Source organism: Corvus cornix, chromosome Z (genome assembly GCF_000738735.6).
Source record: "Corvus cornix cornix isolate S_Up_H32 chromosome Z, ASM73873v5, whole genome shotgun sequence".
In the NCBI taxonomy this organism is placed as follows: Eukaryota; Metazoa; Chordata; class Aves; order Passeriformes; family Corvidae; genus Corvus; species Corvus cornix.
In genome coordinates this window covers 24,714,745-24,730,399 of record NC_046357.1, presented here as the reverse complement: position 1 = coordinate 24,730,399, position 15,655 = coordinate 24,714,745, and the positions used below count along the sequence as shown (strand labels likewise).

General features: G+C 45.2%; 2 protein-coding genes and 1 long non-coding RNA gene across 4 annotated transcripts in view; 1 reads left to right on the top strand and 2 right to left on the bottom strand.

Annotated features, from left to right (window-relative positions):
• Positions 1–8,449, top strand: part of PGAP4 (post-GPI attachment to proteins GalNAc transferase 4) — an 11,044-nt gene extending 2,595 nt beyond the window's left edge. The window contains 2 exon segments of the mRNA XM_010413122.4: positions 7,030–8,050; positions 8,052–8,449. Coding sequence (XP_010411424.1) covers positions 7,130–8,050; positions 8,052–8,348 — 1,218 coding nt within the window. The 5' untranslated portion in view covers positions 7,030–7,129 and the 3' untranslated portion in view covers positions 8,349–8,449.
• The window catches only part of LOC109146432, a 1,056,471-nt gene that overhangs the window by 735,876 nt on the left and 304,940 nt on the right, over positions 1–15,655 (bottom strand). The window lies entirely within an intron of this gene.
• LOC109146437 overlaps positions 1–15,655 on the bottom strand; it is a 39,547-nt gene that overhangs the window by 11,368 nt on the left and 12,524 nt on the right. The window lies entirely within an intron of this gene.

Sequence of the window (15,655 nt, the reverse complement as noted above, 5' to 3'; positions counted from 1 at the left end):
GACAGACATGGATCAGGTCCCCTCTCAGCCATCTCCTCTCGAGGCTGAGCAGCCCCAGTTCCCTCAGCCGTTCCTCATAGGAGAGATGCTCCAATCCCTTCACCATCTTCTGGAGCACAGGTAGTTTTTTGCCAACCTTTCCAGTCCAAGGGAAGGGCGTTTGAAATCTGGCAAACCAACAAATGGTTGCAGGACTGGTGCCACAGCCAGGGGTCCAGCTTGGACCAGAGGATGTACTTGGAGAAACCTGTTGGGACTGCTGGGGTTCTTCTCACACAGAGGAGTAATTTCAGTGACAGGCTTGCCAAGTTGGTGAGGGCCTTAATTTAAAGTTGCTGGAGGAGGAGAAGAACATCAGCCCATCCCAATCCTTTGAGCTAGCAAGAGATGCCCAGAAGATGGGGAGGGATCACAGGTCAGCAGGAGACCTGAATGGCAGCACAAAGGAATTCCAGCCACTCCAGCCACTACTTTGCCTTCATCAGAGTGCAACATACCTGCCTCTGTGTAAAGGCATGGGGAATGAACAGGGGGAGCTGGAGTCGCAGGCACACCTGCAGGGCTGCCAACTTCTTGGCATCATGGCAATGTGCTGGGCTGGCTCCTGTGACTGCAGTGGTGGAATGGAAGGATACGGAATCTTTAGCAAGGGCAGGTGGGGGAGATGAGGAGGGGTCACCCTCTATGTCAGTGACCAGCTGGAGTGAATGCAGCTCTGCCCAGGGATGGATGAGGAGCTGTCCAAGAGATGATGGGTCAGGATTAAGAGAGGATAGGGACAGGTGACTTTATTGCGGGGGTCTGCCACAGGCCACCCCACCAGGAGGACCGAGTGGATGGGTCCCTCTACAGACAGATAGGAGCAACCTCGTGATCACAAGCCCTGGTTCTCTTGGGGCACCTCAACCACCTGCCACACCTACCAAAATCACAGAGAGCTCCTCACAAAATTCATTGCCTTAAGTCTCTGTGTTTAGCTATTACCTTGCAGAACTCTTCTCCAGGCTGCTCTCCACTCCCACTTCATGTGATCTACCTGACTGCTTGGTAGCAACAGAGGGAGCATTGCTTTCCCGTGGGATTGCCCTGCAGGGAGGCAGCCAGGTGAAATGGGCTCTGTTCAAGTTCATGTGGCAGAGGAAAATTAATACACATGAGAAACAGGACAGAAGTTGGGGAAGTAACTGTAATTAATACATATTGAGTTCACAGCCTCTTTCACTGGTGGCAGTCTTATCCTCTTAGTTCGAATGAAATGGGGAAAGTATCATTCAGCTGCCACATCCATGTCCCTCCTTTCTTAATTCCGTAGCTTTCAAACTGTGCCTCATGGATTTCTAGGGATTTATGAACAACCTGTAAAAGTTAACAACAGTCCAATGAGAATAGCCATCCAGATTATCACTAAATTGACATTCAAGGTTTAATTCTGCAGTTTCTGGTGTTACCTAACTGAACAAGGTTACACCCTGCAATAGTGCTCTTTACTCTACTATTGGAATTTACTCTTCCAATAGTGCTTAAATTCCATCTCCTTGGACAGAAAAGGTCTGCATGTTCACTGACAGGCCCTGAGGAATGGCAGATCAAAACAGACAGCAGTGCCTTCAATTTCTATCTCATGCACCACATAACTTTTGCAAAGGGCCAGGTCCTCTGCCCCTCTCTAGCCACTTCTCCCACACTTCAAGCTGTCATTAATCTGTTAACTGCAGCAGTATTACACCTTTAGTACACAGATCATAAGAAACAAAAGTTCTAAGGGAGCTGAGAGATTAAGTGCAGTATCCCTGATCTTTGCCTGGCTTATTTTATCTGATAAGAGATAGATGGCACTCATCATCTACAAACAACATAATGACAATTGCTTTCAGCAGTGCTTGAGGTGAGAGATATATTTGGTACCTGCCAGTAAAATACAAAGAACAACTACTGGTCTCTTACCATTAAGGTTCCTCTGAATAAAAAAAGCAGCCTGCAAAGCTTTTTTATTGACACAACTGGTGGGGACCCCAGAAGGGACTTCTACATTAGTAGAGCAGGGCCCATTAGAACCCTATAGAGCATTCATCGATCGCCTGACACAAGCCTTGGAAAGGCAGTGTGAGGATGATGGAGCCCAAGCACTTCGCAACCTTGCATATGCAAATGCCAGTGAAGAATGTAGAAAAGTCATTCGAAGTCTACCTGAACAGGAGCCTACCCTACCACAAATGATAGAAGCCTGCAGCAAAATTGGCAGCCCTCAACAAATAGCTACCATACAAGCAACTACCTTGGGAAAGTCACTTGAAAAAGCTCTCCAAAGTCAGTCAGAAGTAATAGACCAAAGATTTGCAAAAACCCTTGATGCCTCAGTTTAACAATTCAGCAGAGCAGTAAGTTAAGCAAGAGGAGATGGGCAAAATTTAGCAGCACAGCTCTTGCTGGGATGGTTTGTGTTTTCTAGAGAGCCCCACTCCCAGTTTGGCACCGAAGTGCAGTGGTCAGATCCGTGGATGCTTGGCTTCTACTGGACACTGCTGTTGTCAAGGCGGGCCCGACACAATGCAGAAATATTATCTGGCACCTGACCTACTAAAAGCTGTCTGAAAACAAGAGGAATTGCAGATGAGAAAAGCTGGCCATCTGGCCCAGTAATAGGGATCAGCTCTTGGCAGAGACCTCAGGTTTCCGAATTTGAGGATATCTGTACATTCCTTGTCAGCATGTATGTTACAGGAGGAGATCTCTATGGCTCCTTGGGAAGCCTCCATCGGCTTCCTCAGATTCGAGCAGGATGTTTGTCACAGTATGACAAAGGCCTTGTCTCTGCAGAGAGGGTTCATCAGCAGAGGAGCTGGTCCTGAGCTGGCAGCTCATCTGCATGGTGTTAGGCTGGGACATAGAAAAGCTTTTCACACAAAGGTTTCAGCTTGGGGTGCTGCTATAGGATCAACACACAAGTGAAAGGTACCACTCATGTGAGCACCATTACTCCCACCACTGCTGTGGCCCAGCCGGGGACTGTGACAGCCCATGACATTTTCCAAGAGCCTGCCTTTGTTTCTCAGAGATGATTCTATGGCTCTGACCACATGAACTTCATCCAGCTGTTTTTATGTTAGGAAAGAAATGGCTTTTCCCACTGACCTGGAAGATCTGTAGATAGGCAAAAAGGAATCATTTAATATTGTAATAGTACAGGAACACTTGTGTCCTTATCTCATGGAGCAGGAAGTAGAAGGCAGATGCTCTCTCTTACATTAGCTATCCAGGAACCTAAAATTTTTCAGTTTTGAAACATGCAGGAAACTTTGTTCCAGGAACACCTCTCTGTGGAGAGGAGTTTGGAACAGACAGAAAATCAGCTTTCTCTCTTAAAGCACAAGCACAGCAGACAGTGCTCTGCACCCCAAAGAGTACATTACTAATTCTTCTAACTCTTCCTCAGTGTGCGAAGAGGTGACTTTTCCTGAACAGTGTAATTCAGCCAAGTAATTAGGGGACTGATGAAGATGTGATACAGATTTGGAATCAGGTGTTTCTGGAAGGAATCTTCATCATGAGTATCTAAGAAAAAAAAACAAGCCAAACCTACAGCTTTACATCACCACAGTTTCTAGTTGTGTTTAAGCAATAGCTCAGTTCTACATAGAGTATGTATAAATCTGCCCTCCACTGCAAGAATTTATATGGTTGCAAAGTAGTTACTATTCAGTTTAATAAAGTGGGGGTTTTAAAGGCACTATAAAATCCAAATCTGATTCTTGCTTTTCTCATCATACTTCATTTTTTTTTTTTCTGTCTGAAATGCCACTTACCTGAAGAACAAACAAGATGATTTTCCCCCTAGGAAGGGAAAAAAGTTAAAATGATAGTACAAACAGCTTCTGAAGAACAGAGTCTCTTACCTGAAGTCAGAACCATCCTAATGGCTAGAAAACAGCCTGAGCAGAAACTCTGGATTCAAATCCTGCAGATAAGAGCAAGCTTCACCTCTGTAGAAGAAAATTTTTACCTATATCTTGAACTATCAGGTTCCCAGTGATACAGACAAAAGGTGGGAAGGAGGTCAGTCTGTTCCCTCTCTTCTAGATTCTTCAGCTTGTTTTTTACATTAATGACAGTATTTGACCTACTTTGATACATGCATGACCATTTTTAGCCTCTGTGGTTATTTCACTGCCCACTGAAAACAGCCTCTTCCTCTGCAAATAGAGTGACAGAGTGTGGCTGTCAATGGGAGTGTGAACATCTCAGGCAGCAGAGGAAGATGTGAAGAGAAGCAGTAGTGTCTGTGTGGGATCACTGTTTCCTTGAGGCTCCCTGAGTTGCAGAGCCAGAATAAGAGCTCTAAGATCTTGAATTCTGTTACTCGTGAAGTGAAGCTGGGGTTAAGTCATAACGTTTGGAACTACGACACAGTGACCTGCATGGGTGCCTTCCAGTCCTGTGTGCTTTTCCAGGGGAAGCTGGAGCCAGGAGGTACCTCCAGAGAGGGTGGTGCCCACATGCACCTCACCGACCCTGCCCTGAGCCGGGAGCTGGGACACCAGCAGGTGGAGTCCCCGCACCACTTTCCAAGCACTGTCAGCCTTTGGGACTCAGTGCGAGTCCACCTGCAGGGAAGTGGGACATGACCCTTGAACAACACGGGTTGCAGAAGGGCAAGACGTCAAGTGAGAACTTGTTTGATTCATCTCATGAGGTTGTGGCCCTCCCAGCTCTGCTGGCCAGCGGGGAGGACAGGACACTTGGTTTTTTCCTCTTCAGTAGACAATGGTGTGAGGGAAGGAGGCCTCTCCTTGGGTGAGCATTATCATCACAGAATCACAGGATGGTTTGGGTTGGAAGGGACCTTAAAGACCAGCTAGTTCCAACCTCCCTGCCAGATGCCACTTACTAGACCAGGTTACTCCAAGAATTATTAATGAAGAAATGCTCAAAGAATTATTATTAGTGCTTTCATGTATATCCCAAGAGCTCACTGCCAGCTCATAGGTTTTGTAGCTCAGAGCTTCAGCATAGCTGGCAGAGGAAAGTAAACTTCTTTACTCCCTGAGAACTAAAGCACCTTCTGGTTTTCCTTCATCTCCTTTTCCCCACTGTGGTCCTCACTTTCAAGTTTGGAGGCTGGCTCAGATACAGTGCCCACAGTGATGCTCGTATCAAGACAAGGCTCAACAGCATGAGCTGTAGAATATGATTCTGCATTTTTGTGTTCTCTTAATGCTTGTGACAGGTTAGCTGGAAAGCCCAAGATTTTGTACGAATAAATGCATTTAAATGCCAGATCTTTGCATCTGATGGATTTCAGGTCTTCACATCGTGAATCCTCAGGACTTGGATCTAGCAGCTGAAGTGCAGCCATCACCTTTAAGGCCTTTACAAGGTTCACTGATGCAATTCAATGCAGTGTTTGTGAAACGGGATTGTGTAACCAGAAAGAAAAAGAAAGCTATAAGGGAAGAAACTGAAGATTCTAATTCATCAGCCTGTAAATCTGTTCTCTGTTTAATTACTCTAAATCTTGTCTTGAGCCCTAAGAAAGCACAACACTGATGCCACTGTCTCTCTGAGGATGGTTTGAGATCTCACAGCATGAACTGCCTGTTCTCTAACAAATATTTGGAATAACTCTGGTATCTTTTGCATTAATCTTGTTAAAAGGCGTTTCACAGACGGTTGTCACGTTCCCATATGGAAATGGGAATAAGTTCTCCTAATGGTAAAAACAGCAAATCTGTGACCACTGTAAAGAAAGCAGTTTTGAAGTATCCCCAGAGCCAGACCCTGCTCTGTGTCCTCAAAATCTTTTCTTGTACAAGATCCATTTTTCTGAGACAGAGGAGGAAAGCCATGATTTTTTTCTATCCACCCAACTTTGCTTAGGCTTCAGATGACAGTGTAGAAAAGGACAAAGAATAACATTTTGGTCTGGAACCACCATTTGATGATCAGAACTTGATGAAGGCAGAAGGTTAAGAATTGGAGAAACTGTGCACTGAACACCCAGTGCACATTCAGTTACCTCAGTGAGGGGAACATGAGTAACTCAGTTCTTAGGGAGAGGGAATAGGAAACTAAAGGGAAAACGAAACAGCAGATTTAAAAGTGAGACTACTGACATAAGAGAATTCATCTGAACAGTCTAACTGCCCAGATTTTGGGTAAACTTCTGTCACCCAGGCTGTGAGGTGTTCAGGGTAGCCAGAGAAGCAGATATGGCAAAATCTAACTTTTGTGGAAGTGAGTATTTGCTTAAAGTGAATGTGTACACAAAAAATATTACATATTTATATGAATACTTCAGTTTAAAATTCAAGGCATATACTTCCAAATTGCATACTTTTACATAAGAAATATGAGTCAATGGGTAAATTACAACATGTTAATGTTGCCGCGCCCATGTATTTCACAGGGTCTAGCAAGGACAAGACATCGGAGAGAAAAAGACAGACACACACATTACCCTTAGCATACACAGGCCCTCAGTGAAGTAAATTGGTGTCTTTGTTATCTGGCTTCAGGCTCTGGGGAAGAGTGTGGAAAAACACACATTTGCAAGTGTGCGAGCAGCAGGAGGGAAGCATGTGTGACTCCAAAGAGGTAAAAGTTTGTCTCTCAAATATGTGCTAGACTAAGATACAAGAGATCTGGCTTTGCTTCTTGGCTGTGATCTAAACATTGCTATGGCACTGTGACCAGACAGTGGTACCTGAGTTCTGTGCCTTAAAAAGAAAGGGATTTCCACACATCCTGCATCCACCTGGCCTGTTGTTACGTTTGAAGCACAGTAACAAACACACAAAGTCCTTTCCAACTCAGATCAGAGCTCCTACTTGCTGAAAAGGCCTTAGGGGCACTTTACTGGAAACTAAATTTGTCTCATCTATTCTCAGCCTCCCAGGACTTTTCAGTGATGCCTCCACCCCAAGGGACTCCACAGGGGCCTTGTATTTTAGCTTACTCAGTGACTAGCCCCCCGCTTTCAATTTTCTCTGTCAGTAGCTATTTCAGTAACCATCCTTTTTCCTTCCGTTCTAGGCTTGGACAACTTGTGCAGGTTTGGCAGCAATGGCCCCAGTGATACCCTGCAGTCCAGGGCGAAGGATGCATTGGAAGTGAAGGATTGAAGGCATGAAGGATGCAGGAGTGCCCTCCTTCTGCAGGAGTTATGTTACCCCAAGCCTGGCAGCTCTGGGGGAAGTGGTGCCGTTGGTCCAGCCCTTTCATCCATCTTCTCACCCTGACTGTGGTGACTTTTGGTGTGCTGGCACCTTTGATCTGCCACCGGCTCCTCCACTCTTACTTCTACCTGCGGCGCTGGCACCTGAACCCCATGAGCCAGGAGTTCCTGGAGCAGAACCAGCAGGAGGGCCAGGATGCCCTCCGTTACTTTGAGAAGATGCAGATGCCAAACGCCTCCGAGGCCTCTGGCAGTGACGCCTTCCAGCCCTTGCTGCTGATCACCATTATCACTGTGCAGAGGCGGAATGATTTCCACTACGTCTTGCAAGTGGTCTCCCAGTTCCACCGCCTCCTCCAGAAATGTGGTGCGCGTTGCCAGAGCCACCGCATGCTCCTCTGTAACGTGGAGTCAGACCCCAGCAGCCATCAGGATGTCAGGCTGCTGAGCAGCTTCTTTCCTATGGTCAGTCGTGACAGAGCTGGAGAGAACCCTGACCCCAGCCTGAACCAGTTCGAGAAGGAGAAGCAGGACTACGTCTTCTGCCTCGAGCAGTCGCTGTTGGTGTACAGCCCAGAGTACATCCTCCTCGTGGAAGATGATGCCGTGCCAGAGGAGGAGATATTTTCTGTCTTGCAGCACCTCTTCTCGGCCCGGTTCTCCAAGCCCTACCTCAGAGACGCTCTCTACTTCAAGCTGTACCATCCCGAGAGGCTCCAGCGCTACTTCAACCCCGAGCCCATGAGGATCCTGGAATGGCTGGGCCTGGGCATGTTCCTGGGGCCGGTGCTGACCTGTGCATACTGCCGGGCCGCGGGGCGGGCGGGCCCCAGCTGGTGCCTGGTGGCGTTCTTCGCCCTCTACAGCATGGCCCTGTCGGGAGCTGGTGGGGCGGCACTACGGGCTGGAGCTGCGCCGCCTGCACCCCGCGCTCTACAACGTGGTGCCGGCCAGCGAGTGCTGCACGCCCGCCATGCTCTTCCCCGCCGCCTCCGCCCGCCGGGCCTCGGGCTACCTGCGGGGGCTGCGCTGCCGCCAGGGCTTCGCCAAGGACACGGCCCTCTACTCGCTGCTGCGGGGCAAGGGCGAGAACGCCTTCGTGGTGGAGCCGAACCTGGTGCGGCACGTGGGAATGTACTCCAGCCTCCGACTGAACAGCAACCCGAAACTGCTGTGAGCTGCTCCTGCCGTGCCACACAGAAACCGCCCCGGGCACTTGCCACGGGGCAGAGGGACAGCGTGCAAACTCGGGCTCTGTGCTGCTTGCACTGGGCATCCTGTGCCTCCGCGTGGACAAAGAATAACTCTCTTTAAAAGTACAAGTTTTCTTAAAAAATCAACTTATGTACATAGAGACCCTATTCAGTATGAACTTGGAACTAATCACCGTGCACCACCTGGGAGGGGAGTGGAGGATTCCAGGGAAGGTGGAAGATTCCAGCTGTGGATTGCTCACTCTCCCTAACCATTCCCAAAGAAAAGCTCTCACACCAATATGCACCGCTTTCCTGCCTACTCTGCTGAACAACGGTTACAAAAATCCTTGCCTTGGGGAAGCAGAAATGTTGGACAAAGTGAATGTTTCAAATTTAAGCTGATGAGGAGGAGAAAGCCTTATTTCCCTATCCTTACCTAAGGTCTGATCTCTGACCTGTCTCTGTTCCAAAGCTGTGGTTTTGAGCAGACCCTTCAAAAGCAGAAGTGGTTTGCAGGAACTTTCCCACAAATTCTGCCTATATACTTCAAGTTTATGAAGCCTCTTTGGTTACTGTCTCCCTGTCTGCACCTCCACCATTCCCACTTCTTTTGCTTGGACCAGAGGCTCTTAAAAACAAAACCTTTGCTGCTTCCTCTGAGGGTAGGAATAGGAAAACAGAGTCACAGCCACCGGTGTCACACAGACGGGTCACAAACACACATTTTCATTGATAAATGACACACATTGTACACAACGATTGCTGTGTTGGGGGGGATCATCACTCATTGTAGTGGACCCATTAAAAGAGGTCTTATCAGCCACTGCTTGAACTTAGGCATTCAACATGAATTTACCGTGACTTCCTCTCAGCACAGAGGCAAAGGAAAGATTAGATCAGGTGCTGCTGTCATGCAGGATCCTTGTTCATTCTGGAGCTGTAATGCACAGCTCAGCCAGAGTGGTTCATTCACTGCTCCTGCATAAAGCAAAATACCTGGGGGAAACAAAGACAGCTGTTCAAAAGAAAAAGCAGCAATAGCACAGCACATCAAGGGGTCGCTCTGACAGTGACCTGTTGTGACCATGTGTCCTGGTTGTTAAGCATCTGGGATAGGTAATTTGCACTAGGGCTGTGGGCACAGTTAAATATAAAAGCATGCAGATGACAAGAGATCTCATACTGAATGAAAACAGGCAAAAATTGGCCCAAGCCCACCTTGGCTTTAGTGGGCTTTGAATCAAATTCAAAATCATTCCGATTCAAATTCTTATAAGTACATGTGGAGTTTGATTGAACTATTTTTAAAACCATATTCCCTGCTTTGGAATGGACCAAGTACAATATTTTTTGTTGAGTTTAGTCAGTGGGAGTTGTTTGGGCTTTTCATTTTGTTGACGGAAAGGCTGTGCTTTGAATTTTCTTCTCCCAGCTCTCTCCCAGGTGATTTATGCCTTAAGCTCTTAACAAGTCTGATTACAGTTGTGAAATATATAAAACTCCTGAGAGATGAGACCAAAGAAAATGGCAATCCTCCCTCTGTCAGCAGAGTGGATATTGGTTACACGAAGGCACAGTGCAGACTAGATGAGAAACAGCATCACAGTGGTGCTTTGCTCTCCAGTAGTCAGCTGGGCACTTCCAGAACATCTCTGGAAACTAGAGTGAGTAAAAACTGCTTGTGGGTTCCATGCCATTCCAAAGGTGAGGCCTTAGGCCTCCTGGCAGAGGACACCAGAAAAATGGCACAGGCAAAACCACATTTTGTTCCCAGCTGCTGAAAGCCCTGGAGATACCAGGGCAGTCACACAGTGGCAGGTGGGCAAATCTCTCCTCTGGCTTCCCTGCAGTAGGGTTTGGGTGTCAGCATTTGAGTGTCACTGTGTATTTGTTCCACCAAGTGCCTGCACCTACAACTGGTTTCTGTATCTTCAGCTGTGAATGTTTCAGTGCAAGTGCTTGCTCTTCTCTCTTTTCTGTCTTTGTACTGTACAAATACAGGACAGTGCCCTGTTCTTCATGACGGTCTATTCATATTCCTTCCTGCAAAGAAAACCTCTCAGCCATGTACAATAAATGGGACAGGGGATGGAAAAAGAAGAGGGGAAAAGAAAGAAACCTCAGATAAGAGACCAACTAACTATATCCAGTTAATAAATGCTTTGATGTGGGAAATGATTTATCCACTTGTCTCAAAGTTATTCTCTTGTTTGTCCAGTAGTACTTTATTTGTCATCCCAGAAGTCCAGGGGAGGTCAGTAATTTCACTGAACCTCGTAGCTGAAAATTAAGAACACAAATTTGAGGCACCCCTTCTAAACTAGAAGACAATTTTCATGGCATAACAGATGAGAGAATTTGACTGTGAGACCAATGTGCAGAGGGCTCAGGGCTTGAACTTGCCAGTGTGAGAGTTTCAGATAAACCAGTTGAGAACAAACTCCTTTGTGCAAGAAGCAGGTTAATAAATTCTTTATGTCCTTCCGGGACAGTTTTCTTAGGTGCACAACTCACTTTCACAACAGAGGCACTGCTTCACTGAGCCTGCAGGGAGCTGTTCTGAGTTACTCAGGTACTTGCACAGTGCCCACCGTGCCAACGGGGCATCCCAGGAAAGTCTCCTGCTGCTGCTGCTGCCTCTGACCTTCCACAAAGCAGATTGAGTCTTGTTTCTCTTTCCTGTGCTGCATGTTAGACTAGAAATTACAAGTCAGAGAAGTGCACATCACCCTCAGAACACAGAATGGGAGGCTACTGTGAATTCTTAATTCCTGTTGGATTTTGTTCCACAGTTCAGGCTCAAAATGCAGTTTCAAACACCCAAAAGCCTTTTCCCTCTCTTTTCTCCCAAGGGAGTGGAGCTGAGTTGCCCCATCTCAGACTACGAAGTTCAAAGCATGGCATTAGCCCCTTGAAATGTGGCCTTAAGAGCTTGGTTTCTTTCACTTTAAAACAAACTCAGTGACTACTTTGGAAACAAACAGTATGGATTTTCCTGGGTGTTGGTTTGTTCCCAGTAGTTTGGAGACTATTCTTCAATGCAGCAGCTGCTGCTTGCACAAGAGGAGTCTTTCTTGATGGGCCAGCAGCAGGACCCACCCAAGGCGTTATAGTCCAAGACAGTTCAGGGGAGTTATTAACTTAAACAAAAACTACATTTGTTTCCAAGGCATGTCCAACATAAGCATGACTCCGGCAGAACACAGGGCATAAACTGACAGGGTGCTACAAGATTAGAATTCTGCCCAAGAGGATTTTCTAACTCCAGTAGGCATCAATGTCTTAATGAGAAGGCACTGCATTTGAAGAGAGAAAAGCCTTCCTTCCTGGGGTGAGGAGCTGTGAATCATTGGCCATTTCAGCAGCAATTTGTCTGGATACAGGCTGAATTACTTCTTTTTTTAAATAAAATTATTTACAAGCAAACTTTCTACAAAATAAACTTCTTCCTATAAAAACTGTGTTAGTAGTCTCTTCTTTCTGTGTGCCACTGTTTGTTTTCCTGATTAGTAGATCCATCTTTCCTGACCACATTTGACCAAGAAAGATACTCTCATGTTCATGCATACACAGATGTAGTAATTTTGATCCAACCCCACTCAAAGCAGGTCTTAGTAGACCAGGTTTCTCAGGCCCTTCTCCAATCAAAATCGAGGCATTTTAACGGGGACCTTAGGGAAAATCAAGCCCTGAGTGACGGAATTTAACGTTGGCTTACTTTTGTACAGAGAGGGTACATAAAAGGTAATTTTCTGTGGGAGACAGTTGTAGTTACAAAGGCATTGGCAGTTTCTCTCCCAAAGTCAGTTTCATTTTGTGTATTTCCACACCAGCTCTACAGACATCATACCCAAATTCAGCAGATGGCAAGGCCCAACGTGTGGTTCTGAATAATCTTCAGCAAAACGCACAGCTGCCAAAAATGCATAGAGAATTAGGTACTTCCGTGGTCTGTGCTTCTTCACTGCATGTGTCCCTGCTGGAGTAACTTCATTTCCACAGACTGTCTGTCCTGACAGCTTTGGGAGAATCCACCCCATCAGCCAGTTTATCCATGCACCTACAGGCTAAGGCATCAGTGTCCCTTCCCATGACTTCGTTCTTCATGGCAAGCTAGGAATGCCACGTCCCCAGCTGTACAATGACAGTGATTTTTAAATGTTGATGAAGAGTTACATTTTATTGTTCTGTTTTTAAGCCTCTGGGCAGCTGTGCCTACTTTCTCTTAGAATTTCTGCCTTGGAGTCCAGTGTTCCTGGACAGAAACCACATCTACAAATGGTCTTTTCAGCAAGCTGGTCCAGTTCAGACATCTGTTTTGGTTTGTATTTTACAAATATGTGTGTGAATATTAACATGCAGCACCTAACTGTGCTTTTTTGGGGGACTGTGTACTGCTCAGATAAACACGTAATAAACAGTTAAATGTCTTCCTTTATAGAAGCCAGTTGTTTGCCTTCTTGCTTTTTTAAAAACAAAATGTCAACAGAAAGGCATGGAGACCAGTGTCATTACAGCATATACCTTCATGTCCTGTTACAGCTGTTTCTCACAGCCCAGGAAAATTGTCACAGGCAGCTCAATTTAAAGTTGTATCCTTCTTTGCTGTACCCACCATTGAAATTATTGCAAAGATCTGTGTTTTGGTAACAGTAGTGTTGTGTGCTCGCCTGTTTTTCATTCCAAGTCACGACGTTTGTTGCAGCCCAGCTTTAAGTTGCACAGAATGTAGAACAAAGCAAACCCTCCCTTGTGCGATCCCCTTGGTGGGCCTGGGTCTGCTCTGCCCAACACCTCCCAGCCCCCCGATGTACGTGTCTGCAGACACTGCTGTGGAGCCAAACACACAGGGGCATTTCTTCCAGAGGGGTTAAACAGCCAGGCTCTTCACATTGAGGGTGAGGGCTGTAGGTGACTGGGGAAAACAAATCACTTAATAAACAATACCTCTGATTAGATAGGGATGAACAAGCTGGACTTTGAGACAGTTAAGCAAGACTGCAGAGTACAGAAAACAGGAAACATCCAGCATGGTGGGGAGAGGTGGGTAGGAGGCAGACTCCACTCTGCTCCAGCCTGCTCAGATTAGACTTTAACCCCATCACGCAGGCAGCAGCCTCTTGGGGCAACAGAGCCAGGTGTTTTTCATGTGGATGAATATTATTCTTGGACATCCTTCCAACTCCCAATGTTTTTTTCCATTTCAATCGATTTTACAGGTCTGACCACATCCAAATATAGTACTTAATTTACTTAAGTGCAGAGAGAAGCTGTAAGTTTTAAATTTTTCTCATGGCAAACACATCATCTCTGAAGTTGCTTAAACCATGTCTTTCTTTTTCATCATTCTTTTTGAGGTGTACTACAATTTATCTCTTCCCATTTACTTATTTTTTTATAGAAAATGCTAGTTCATTTGAGTAGTTAAAGGCAAAACATTACCAGAATTATACTGCTAGAAACAGACAGTAAAAATCACAATCTGGAAAACCATAAGCAATTAAAATATTTTTATCTGTTGTCTTTAAAACAGGCTTTCTGTTTATATTAATATACTTTATCCAGCAAGACTTCACCTAAAACTGAAATGCACAACTGTCAGATCCTTTGACAACAAGGCTGGGTATAACAAGGACAGCAATTAAATTAACTTCTACTACAAAAATCCAGTACGTACATTGTCAAATTCCAAAAAGTAGACCCACAAATTAAGAACTAAGTAATAACCCATGCCACATGTGAATACAGTTTTCAATGGTCCTTAATATTTTTACATGCATACTTCTGTCAACTTTTGTACGGCCATTTCAGTTCAAAACAGAGACAAAATTTTGACACCAGCAACATCTCCAAGCCATTCAAATAGAAAATTCACTTACGTTGTGCCACATTTTTGAGAGGAAGTGCTAGACACTTGTGTTTTAACCTTACCAATCTCCATTATAGCTAGCTACCACCTTCTGTTTCTGTGCTATGAAAGGCACAATAATGAACATTTAAGCTCTCTAACTAGTTATGCATCTTGTTTGCAGTGATGTTTCAAACACAGGTATAAAGTTTTTTATATTGCAAGACAGTTTATATCAGCTCTTTCATGAACACATAAACAAGCCATAACCTGTGCAGAAAACCCTCGGTCACTGCATGTAGTTAGATAGGTATTTAAGCAATCAATTCTCAGACATCCAGAACACAAAAGCAGCTAGTAACCCTTTCTCTAATAAAAGATTACACTCTTCACTAAAAAAGTGTATCAGCAATCACGGCAAAAGTCTGCATAATCATTTTTAAGAATACAAAAAACTGAGAGGAATTGTTCTTTAGTGCAACTGACCTCCCTTCTTGTTCACCCTATCCTTATCCTTTCCTGGCATCTTTGTCCTATGTCTTTCTCCCCATGCCAGAGGCACAGGGGGATGAGGAACCCTAGGGATGCAGAGGAGAGATGGTTCTGCCTCTGAATCTGAATTCCTACTGGGAACCCTGCCTTCATGGCCATGGGAGAGGTGTGAGAGTTGCCAGTTCTGAGTTCAAACACTACCTCTGTGAGAAAGAATTACAGTTTGGATAATACACCAATTTTGCCATGGAATAGTTACTGCAGGCAGTGATTTTGTACTTTTTATGGGCCAGGTTAGTTGTTTGGTTAAATGCAAGTGCACTGCATTCCCCTCATGATGCAAGCTTTTTCCTCTTATTATTATTTAAGAAATGATACTACTATAACTTATTTTTTAGAAGTACAAGTACTCCCAAAGTATCATTATGTGTGATAGAAATATACTCTTTTCCAGTGTCATTTTAATATCACTGTTATTTCTGCACAGTATGGGTCTGCATACTAACACCTTACAGTGACATAATGTGCCATGATTTCTCATTCCATATTCCTGCCTGAAAAGGCTCCCACTTCTAAATTAAGTGAAAAAGTTAAGCATCATGTCCATTCACTTTTTTATCTCCTCTGTCCTCTGTGACGACAGTAAGTCTCTGTGAGGACCTGTAATCCTAGTGCTCGGATTGCTGGATTGAAGGGTTAGAAAGCCTAGAAAGGCTCATAACAGCAAGCATCCACCTGTAAATACTTTTATATACTTCTGAAAGAGTTAAGAATGCAAGCTGGGCTGCAGGGGATTATTTAAAGTGGTATCTAAGTGTCTGACACTGCTTTTTTTCAAGAAGACTCCCACAGATTTTCTGTAATAGCCTGTCAGACCATATCACAGCCAACACTGGGAAAAAAAACACTTCCAAGTACTTCCCTCCTGTGTCAGCTTCTAGCCAAACC